The following is a 10,773-nucleotide window of genomic DNA, read 5'->3' as shown; positions in this document are numbered from 1 at the left end:
TTGTGAAATAATATCTCCTTGTGGTTTTAACTGGAATATCTCAGATGACTCATGATACTGAACATCTTTTCATGTGTTTATTCACCATTCATATAGCTTTGGTGAAATGTCTATTCAAAATATTCCCATTTAAAAAATTGGGTCATTGTCTTATCACTGAGTTGTTAGTGTTCTATGTTTTAAAATAAGTCTTTTGTAAATGATATGATTTGCAAATATATCCTCAGAGTAGGTGGCTTTTTTTCCATCTTAATGGTGCCTTTTGCAGACTATTGTACTTTTGATGTTATATATTCAAGAGCTCTTTGCCTAACCGAAGGTCACACAGAAGGTCCCAGAAGGTCCTTTGTTTTCCAATCAGTCTCTTTGGCTGATGACTATAGACCATCTGTTCTTGGCCTTTTCCTGTCAGATTAGTCTTTACATCTGTCCTTTACCTTTTTTGTTCTTTAATGTCACCTTGTCAGCAGTGAGAGAATTCATGAGTTGGAAGGATGTTCATAATATTATAAGAGAACAATAACATAAAGGATAATACTATTATCCTCTTCCCTCTTGTTCTTTCCCAAGTGGGCAACGCTGGTTTTTCACAGACCACATGACTGATACTGAAGGCATAACAAGATGTGAGGATCCATTTCTCTTCTCTTAAGTCATATTTAAAGATATTTGCAAAAATATGAAACAATGGTACCCTTAGTAGTTTTGGAAAATACATTTTTCATATCAGTGTTCATGTTAACATGGAAGAGGCTTTGTTTTGTTTTCCGCAGTGACTTGTAACACTGCAGGGACTGAGGCCAGGGGATGGGAATTGCTGCCCTGACTCATGTGAGGTGCAGAGTGGGCTTTATGTGCTTCTTTGTTTGAGTCCTGCTCAAGACAACATGTTCTTTGGTGTGAGGGGCCAGAGATTTCTTCCCTTTCTGGAACAACAGCCATGATCTCTTCTGGCAGTGCCTTCCCCTTTGGCCCTGTTTTAGTCTTCTGGCCTGTTTACTAGACATATTTAAACCCTCATGTGCTGTCTTCTGTACCTCTTTATCTCTGCTGTAGTTTTCCCTTCCGGGTCTCTGTAATATATCTGGAGTGATTTCTTCATGTCTGTTTTGAAATTTGTTAACTTATCATTTGTTTTTTCATCATTTCATCATCTCTTTGTTGAGATGTAATTAAATTAAAAAAATTTTTAAAGTGTATATTTAAGTCATATGTGGGATGGCTTGATATACATGTACCTTGTGAAAGAATGACCACAATCAAGCTAATCCATCCATCACCTCACAGTTACCTTTCATGTGTGTGTGTGTGGTGAGAATAATTCATCATGAGTGGAGCTGTATCAAATATGTTGTTTAATTGTTCCACTTGATTTTTAGTGACTGTAGATTATTAGGTTCTTACGAAAATCTGGTTGTTTTGGTAGTGGTCTCTTTTGCCCACTAAAAAAAAACAAAACTTCAATTGAGTGATTTAAAAAAAAAAAAAACCTTAAAAATTTAATTACTTAAATTCTCAAAATATAATCTTTTTATATGTTGTGTCTATAGCTTGTCTCTTATGGTGGGCAGTTTGAAACTAGGGATCATCTTCTCTAGGACTTAATTTGGAAATACTGCATAGCTGGAATGAGGACTTCACTTGGGGTTACTGTGTGGCTCTGAGGGAGGCTGTTTTCATCCTTAGGAGTTTTGCCTTTGCTTCTGCCAAGTCCTCTCCAGTCAAATCCTTATCCAGGGATTACTATTGTGTATATTTTTTGCATTGTTACTGCTGTCAAATGACTTTAAAACCCAAACTCAAACATAGTCAGGACAGTGATTCCGAATTCTCAAAGGAGACTTTCTTTCCCCCCGCCCCCACCCCCCCTCCCTCCAACAAGCAGCCCAGGATGCAAAGGACATTTTGTCTTCGGAACCTGATAGACAGAGAGTTTCTAGTTCATCTTTCACTGAGGGTGAAGGTTTCTAAGGCTCTCAGGTGTCGATGATGGTCTCGGTTTTAACTTGCAACCTTACGAAGACTCTATCCCTGCCAGGATGTGGACATCTGAGCTCTTGGTTCCTGAGATGAGCACAGGCCACCTCCCCTAATAGACTTCCTTCTTAGTGGTAAGATGGTGTCAGCTCAGGTGCTTGTCACTATTCTTTCCAGAACTGCAAAGATTTCCCTGGTTCTTTGAAAGGGCTCATGAGACTCCAAAAGGCATATATCTATGTAAGGCTTTTACTTAAAGGCAGAAGATGCGGTATTATAAGAGAAAGAGAATTCAGCAAACATCTGAAGTCCTAGACATCTCAAGGGCAAGATGTCCAAGGGTCCTATTCACTCCTACAGGGACTGCACTGTGTCTCCAGGTTGAAGCCAATATCAATATGAGAAATCATGGCTTTGTGAGCATTCAAAAAGAAGCCTTTCAAGGGGACTTAAGTGATGAGACCAAGCTTGTCAAAGCAGGTAGGCCACATACAAAAGCTAGGTAAAGAAGCTGACTCTGGAAGCTACCAGGGAACGTAAACTTGGACATCCTAAATAGTACACCTTAAATTCCACTGCCCTGATCTTGGCTCAGAGTAAAAACCAGACAAGCACACTTCTCTTGAGATAAGTGCAGAGCTTTTCCATTCCAACTGAAAATCAACTTGATTTCCACAAGGTCTCTCTTTCCTTTGGTTCCTGGAAGTTACTCTTACTTTCATATGAGCTCAGTTATACAATTAAAGGTATGACTGTTGTATTTTATACAGAATTTGTAGGTGATTTTTAATAGGGGACTTTCCAAGTTGTCTTAATGTTACTTAAATCAATAGTCCTCCATTATTTTTAACAATGGGAGTGACCACAATTCATTGGACTTACTATAATCCCAGTGGGCTACAACCTTTTTCTGAACCTGCACAATTTTTTTAAAGATTTTATTTTTAAGTAATCTCTACACCCAATATGGGGCTCGAACTCACAATCCTGAGATCAAGAGTTGCATGCTCTACTGACAGAGCCAGCCAGTCACCCCTGAATCTGCACTTTTTATTGTGTGTCTGATCTTCTCTCTAAGGTTCCTAGATCCTGTTTCTTATCCTTGAGGCCACTGGCTGGATTGCATAACAAAAATGTTTGCCATCTTATTTCATCCATTTTATTCAACTTCCTGTTAGCAGAACTTATCTCAATTATGCCTGTTTCCTTTTTTTTTTCCTGTTGGGGGAGAGGGTCCTTGTAACCAGAATAGCTCCTTTGGTGCCCCAGCATTCTCTTGCCGTCATAGGCCACCACTGCTGATATTTGATTCATTGAGCACACTTAATAACAGGGAATTTAAAAATTAAAGTTTCAGTGAAAGCAACGAGCATATTTTGATCTGTTCTTTTCCTGTATGAAACAAATGTTTTTCTTCAGTCGTTTATCTTGTTGGAATTAAAAATTCTACTAACAGAGAGATCCCTCCACATAAATATGGAAATAAAACTGATTTCTTGTTGAATAAGCATAATAGAGAACATGAATGTAGGTCGGCCATAAAGACTATAGAGCCAGGATAAAATTCTACACAATTTATATGGCAAAGCAGGTAGAAAGTTCACTTGTGACTTGAGATAGTTACTTGTTTAGTTAGTTGATCTCCTCCAAAAGAATAATAAAACTTCTTTTATCTTCCCAAGAAACTGATTTTTATACCTGGCATTGTGCACCTAAAAATGAGAAGGGGGAATGAGTGGCAACATTTTTCCTAAACTTTCAGTCATGCCTGAGACTCACAATCACCCAGTGGAGGAGGAAATCACCCCATTTCACAGACCTCAAAGACCTCAAAAGGTTGAAGTAACATGTTTCAGAACTTTCGGTCAGTGGTGTAGTGTTATAACTCCCCTTCCTCCCTTCCTCCCCGCTCCCGTCCGTCTGTCTGGCCGTCCGTCTGTCCTTCCTTCCTTCCTTCCTTCCTTTCCTCCTCTCTTCCTTCTTCTTCCTGCCTTCCTTCCTGCCTTCCTGCCTGCCTCCCTCCCCCACCCTTTCTTCTTCTTTTCTCTTTAAACAGAAAGTTGGAGTTTATTTTTTTCACATCAAAGTAGCATGCTGGGATGTAAGATTGGTAAAATACTGCATTTGACCACTCTTCCACTCTTTAGCTTTCTTTTATATCTTTTGTTCTCATGTATATTCTATGTAGTTCATTTTAATTTTCTATGCATGACTAAGCTTTAAAATTACTGCAACATGCTCAAGGCTCTCTCTCATTGGGGCAGTGGCATTTTCCCTGAGGGGAAATTATAATTAACTTGATTACCTTTTATCCAGAAAAATAAAAGAAAATAATATAGAATTGTTTTCTAAATCAGGTTTTTAAATAAAACTTTCCCACAATTGATTAATTTAAGTAAGATGTTAAGTGTGCTTTGAGCTCACTTTATACATATTCAAAATTATTTTCTTTATAATTTATCAGGAATTTTTTTCTGGTGCTCATTGATTCATTATCTCTTCTATGCATTGTGTATTCATATATACATATAATCTGGAATATTTCAAGCAGAGATTTTGAGTGATAAGACTATAGCAACAAATAAAGGAAGGCTCAGATTTCAAAGAACTTACACTTCTTTGGGGGAGAGAGATAATACACAGTTAAAACATTTAATATTTTAGGTACAATACTCTGCAGCAGTAACAAAGAAGAGCAAGTTACAGCTATGCAACATAATAGAAATTTAGATTAATTCTCAAGTTTTGCACAACATTACTGCAGGCATAAGGACTTATCACTCTTAAGGGAAACTGCAGTGGAATCTAGTACCCTCTCTAATAATAGCAATTATTAAGTGCTTATTATCATACACATTTGCAACTCTGAGAATTCTGAAACACAAACCTGATAACGGCATTTCAACGATGCACTCCCCAATGGCTTCTTGTATCTGAGAACACTCTTCTCAAGCTTTTCCACCAAAGTCCCTCAGTGAGTAAAGGATACAATGAAGGGTATGATAACCAAGGTTTGAATGATCTTTGAAGACTGTGAAAGTACTTAAATCTTCTACTTTGATATAAATATGCCAGCAGATTTATACTCTATACATAATATGCTTATTTTAAAATAATATTTTATTTATAATTATATAGTATAAGGAGAAAACTTAACCATCATCTCATTGATTCATGGATGCAACGCTGGCAAATTTTGCCTATTAGTTTTAGAAAATTGAATTGGAAGTTGACATACTATTTTCATTTCAGTTTAATTTTGATTTTTAGATTTTATATTGCAATATTGTATTAATCTTTATTACCCAAGTTGAGTAACATTCATGATAAAGGAAGATATGTGTGACAAAATGCTCCTTTCAAATACCAAGATTTTATTTTATCCTCTTTTAGCTTTGTAGCTGTTAGAATAAAGACCTTCAAGATAATTTAAAATTCTTTAGCATAGTAGTGTTATTTAAACTAGCTTAGTAATAAAAATAAAAGGAAGGAGGGGGTGTTGGAAGAAGATTAAGAATATTGGAATAGTTCACAGAGGAAGCATTTTAGAAAATAGAGCCACTCTGTTGCTGGGCGAAGCAGGGAGACACTGGGGCCCTGGAGCCTGGACCCAGCCATACCCAAAGGAGTCACCAAAGGTTCTTGGTCTTGCCATGAGAAGGAATAAAAGGACAGACATGCAGTATAGTGGATGAATAACAGAAGTGGAAATGTTTATTAAAGTGAAAATTATACTCTTGAAATATGACAGCAGGTGAGCTCAAGAGAGCCAGCGAGCCGCGTGCCCTGGAAGCTGGGTTTCTATCTTTTATTGACAGCAGTGAGTAGGGAGTGGGATATTGATTACATGGGGTGGGGATCTAGTTTCTGGCTTTTTCTAACCAATTTGGTCAGGGGTTTCCTGTCATGAGGCCCACCATCCTGGGCCTGTCTGGTTTGATCTGGTTTCATGTGGAATGCTGCCAGTATAGGTTTTGGATTTTCCAGTAGCTGGCCATGACTTCCTTGTTGCTGACCTCAGAGTCTCCTGTTAGAGCCTAATTGCTTACTCTGACAACTCTAGAGTCCCTCAAGAAACTGAACCAGAAGTTGGTTAGATCCAGAATTTTCTTTTTCAGCCTCTGTTTTTTATATCCTCTGATAATCAGCTTCATTCACTCTGGCCGATTCATGTGGCAGAAAACACAGTTACCAGCAGTCTAGGGTCAGACACAAATATGTTAGTGAGGTAAAGAGGTCTTTAGCATCTGGTTCAATTAAAAAATTCTTGGGAAAGGGCTCTGATTGTTCTAGCTTGGGTTATATGCTCAACCCCAGATGAATGACAATGGTCATAGGTTGTGAGATTGATCAGGTTTTAGGGTGTATGATTGGCCCTTCAGGACCTATGTGTTTGACACGAAGTGGAACAAAATATCCTACCCACAAATATGCCTCCTTGGTATACTGACGTTTTGAGGTTGATTATTTTTAAGAAAGAGCAGATCTAGAAGAAGCTTAGAAAACCGGGTAGAAGTTACTCTTTTGTAAGAGACACTTACACGTATAAAAGGTTATCTCCATTTATAAAGTTGTCTCCATCTTTGTACCAGAAAAGGCAGGTGATTAAATCTTTAGAAACTCTTATCAATAAAGAAGGCAGTGACTTAATCTGCATAACAACCATACCTTTGTTTATTGTGCTTCACTGGCAACCCCCCACAAATTGTCTCTACTCCCTGTTCCCCCCCAACATTGTCTTCTGACTTTAGCTAGAGGTGGTATTTGAAGTGGTGGCATGGGCCATTTGGGGAAATTACTCAGTCTCTCTTGGATATCTCCCATTGTATACAGGAGGTATGCATGTTATTAAACTTCTTTTCATTGTTCTGTTGTTACTCTGTCTTTTATTTTAGGGCTCTCAGCCACAAACCTAGAAGGGTAGAGGGAAAATTATTATTTTTCCTCCCTGACCTACACATCAGTGCAGGTCCTTTGACTAAATCACTGAAGGAATATAAGTAACACTCACTTGGCTATAGTTTATAGGATTAGAAAAAAAAACAAGAGCATAGAGAAGAGATTCAGTTAGGAAGCTACTGAGATATTGTTGGCCACTTAGAAGATGAATGAGACAAAGATGTGATTAAAAGTTGACTCCTCAAAGTGAACCTTGATGTGGCCCATGCTGTAGGTGTCTCAACTCTAGGTCACAACTCTAACACTTCATTTCTCCATGTAACCTAATATTTAATAGTTAGGACTTTGACATAATTTAGAGGGAAAAAATAAAAGACTATATTTAGTATTTATCCCAATTTAAGAACATAGCTTTTATGTTTTTTTTTTTCTTTTGCAATAGGAAATAAGGTATTCTTTCAGTCTTATTTAGTATTAATACAAAAGATGGTACTCTTGGCACTTGACTTTCCCTGGGTCAAGTTTATTTTATGGTCCTCACAGCAGGAGATTTGAGCTGAGCTGATAGAACTTGCTGAGGTTATTTAATTCACTTTACTTAACACAAAACAGCCATGTACTAAGTTCTTTGCTGTGCACCAGATCAAAATAGAGCTGAATAAGACACAAAGGTGAATAAGACACAATGCTAATTTACTTCCAAGAACTGATAATGTAGTCAATTATGTAAAATGCATAGAAATAATTACAGCCCAAGATATTTGATAAGCACTTTAAAACAGAATAAAACTTAAAATACTCAATGTTAATACTGAGGAAACAAAATTATTTCTTCTTAAAGGTTTTAAGAAGGACATCAAGGAGTCCTGTAGCAATAAATGGGACTCAAATAATAAAGGAAATTTGGGAAAGGCATATAAAACTGAGTTAGCAGTTTTAGGAGAGCTTAACCTTTAATTCATGCAGGTAAACTTTTCCCAGGCATAAATATATTTTGGACATATACACCAGACTCTATCATCTGGTATATATAGATCACACAGGAGGGTATGTGAATGAGTGTGAATGGGTAGAGAGAACTCTACCTCACCCCCAAAAAAACTAGAGAGAGGAGAGATAAATGTACTATGCTCTGCTCTTTCCTAGTTAATCATCACCATCTCTATCAGTTTTCAAGTTTTCTAATATATAAAAGTAGACTCAAACTAATATTTCATTTTCAAATGGTGTTCAATTATGTAAATCTCTATCTTTTATCTTTGTTTTTATTAGCATAGCAGTGTCCAGTGATTATAATGAGAGATCATTTTTTCAACTATTCAGATGTCATTTATTTAAGAAGCAAATGTTTTGCATAATACACCTACAAAAAATCAGATAAATAATTCAAAGAATATTTATGAATTTATTCATTTGTTTTGCAAGCTGTCTTTCTTGGTAGGTGAATTAATGTACAAATTAAATATTCATGAGCCAGTTTGTATTATTGGTTTATTTTGTGATATCCAGATGTTGGTTTTTTTTCCCTCTTTGTATTCAGTAATGATCATTTGAGATTCAAATGCAAACACTAGGCATAGTTGTCATACCTATATATCATTAAAAATGAATAATGAGGCACCATAAGAAAAAGCATTTTACTTACTGCTTTCTTTTCAATAAGACAATACCACTGGGAATCTTATTTTCTACGTCAGAATAATTTGGTATCTACAACATCTATGCTTATGAAGGCAGCATTTTATAACATGGTGGTTTTAAAACTTTTGGTCTCAGAAGCCCTTTATATGTTTAAGAATTATTGAAAACCTCAAAGAAAACCCAAAGAATTTGTTTTATCTGGGATATAACTAGTAACTTTGACTGTATTAGAAATATTATAAATTAAAATTGGTAAACTTAAAGAAAACTATCAATTTATTTTAAAATAGGTCATATATTAACAATCATACATATTAACGTTAATAACATTGTTTTATAAAATTAATCTTATGTTTCAAAACCAAAATAAAAATTGTACCACCATCCACTTGTCCATCCACCAGACTGGCTTCTGTTGTTAATATTTCACTGTGACTTGTTTTGTCAACGACAACCAATATTCTCTATACTTCCAAATCCAGCAAGTTTTCCTCACCCTTTCATTCTTCTATTACTGGTTTTCTCTGTTGCATCTGGGGAAAACAGTTGTATGTGTGTGTGTCTATACCTCACATGGTTATCATTCCCAACAGTCTTCATTCCTCTGTATAGAGCCAAGTTTTTAAAAAATCTTTTTATCATTTTTTTTTTAGCCTGAAGAACATCCTTAATTTATCTTGTAGTACCGTCATCAAAGTCCCCTTTGTGATGGACAATGTGACACGAAATTCTAGTTAGTGACTGCTTGTTTTCTTTCAGTACTTTAAAAAAGTCTTATTTTGAGTTTATCTTTGTGTATGGTGTTAAGAGAATGGTCAAGTTTCATTCTTCTACCCATAACTGTCTTTTCCCAGCACCATTTATTGAAGAGACTGTCTTTTTTCCACTGTGTATTTTTTCCTGCTATGTCGAAGATTATTTGACCATAAAGTTGAGGGTCCATATCTGAGCTCTCTACTCTGTTACACTGGTCTATGTGTCTGCTTTTGTGCCAGTACCATGCTGTCTTGGTGATCACAGCTTTGTAGTAAAGCTTGAAATCAGGCAACGTGATGCCTCCAGTTTTGTTTTTCTTTTTCAACATTTCCTTAGCAATTCAGGGTCTCTTCTGGTTCCATACAAATTTAGGATTGTTTGTTCCAGCTCCTTGGAAAATGCCAGTGGAATTTTGATTGGGATGGCATTGAAAGTATAGATGGCTCTAGGCAGTATAGACATTTTTAAACAATGTTTATTCTTCCAATCCATGATCATGGAATGCTCTTACATCTTTTTGTGTCTTCTTCAATTTCTTTCATGAGTGTTCTGTAGTTCTTTGAGTACAGACAAAAGACCTCAATGTGAGTCAGGAATCTATCAAAATCCTAGAGGAGAACATAGGTAGTAACCTTTTCGACATTGGCCACATCAACTTCTTTCAAGATATGTTGCCAAAGGCAAAGGAAACAAAAGTGAAAATGAACTTTTGGGACTTCATCAGGATAAAAATCTTCTGCACAGCAAAGGGAACAGTCAACAAAACAAAGAGGCAACCCACAGAATGGGAGAAGATATTCGCAAATGACACTACAGACAAAGGTCTGATATCCAAGATCTATAAAGAACTCCTCAAACTCAACACACATAAAACAAATAATCACGTCAAAAAATGGGCACAAGACATGAACAGACACTTCTCCAAAATTAACAAGACAGTAAACAATTGTTGGAGAGGATGTGGAGAAAGGGGAACCCTCATATACTTTTGGTGGGAATGCAAGTTGGTGCAGCCACTTTGGAAAACAGTGTGGAGATTCCTTAAGAAATTAAAAATAGGGTTACCCTATGACCCTGCAATTGCACTACTGGGTATTTACCCCAAAGATACAGATGTAGTGAAAAGAAAGGCCATCTGTACCCCAATGTTCATAGCAGCAGTGGCCATAGTCGCCAAACTGTGGAAAGAACCAAGATGCCCTCCAACAGACGAATGGATAAAGAAGATATGGTCCATATATACAATGGAGTATTATGCCTCCATCAGAAAGGATGAATACCCAACTTTTGTATGTATCAACATGGATGGGACTGGAAGAGATTATGCTCAGTGAAATAAGTCAAGCAGAGAGAGTCAATTATCATATGGTTTCACTTACTTGTGGACCATAAAGAATAACACAGAAGACACTGGGAGATGGAGAAGAGAAGTGAGTTGGGGGAAATTGAAAGGGGAGGTGAACAATGAGAGACTATGGACTCTGAAAAACAATCTGAAGG

The 10,773-nt window shown here is 36.7% G+C and overlaps 1 protein-coding gene across 1 annotated transcript in view; it reads left to right on the top strand.

Annotated features, from left to right (window-relative positions):
• The first annotated feature begins 2,375 nt into the window (after positions 1–2,375).
• The window catches only part of LOC116876185 (glutamate decarboxylase 1-like), a 47,719-nt gene continuing 39,321 nt past the window's right edge, over positions 2,376–10,773 (top strand). The window contains 1 exon segment of the mRNA XM_032872173.1: positions 2,376–2,457. Within this exon segment, the coding sequence (XP_032728064.1) occupies positions 2,376–2,457 (82 nt within the window).

The sequence above is a fragment of the Lontra canadensis genome, unplaced genomic scaffold (assembly GCF_010015895.1).
Source record: "Lontra canadensis isolate GAN:19392208 unplaced genomic scaffold, GSC_riverotter_1.0 scaffold44, whole genome shotgun sequence".
In the NCBI taxonomy this organism is placed as follows: domain Eukaryota; kingdom Metazoa; phylum Chordata; class Mammalia; order Carnivora; family Mustelidae; genus Lontra; species Lontra canadensis.
The sequence above is the reverse complement of the archived record's forward strand: the minus strand, read 5'-3'. Positions and strand labels throughout refer to the sequence as shown.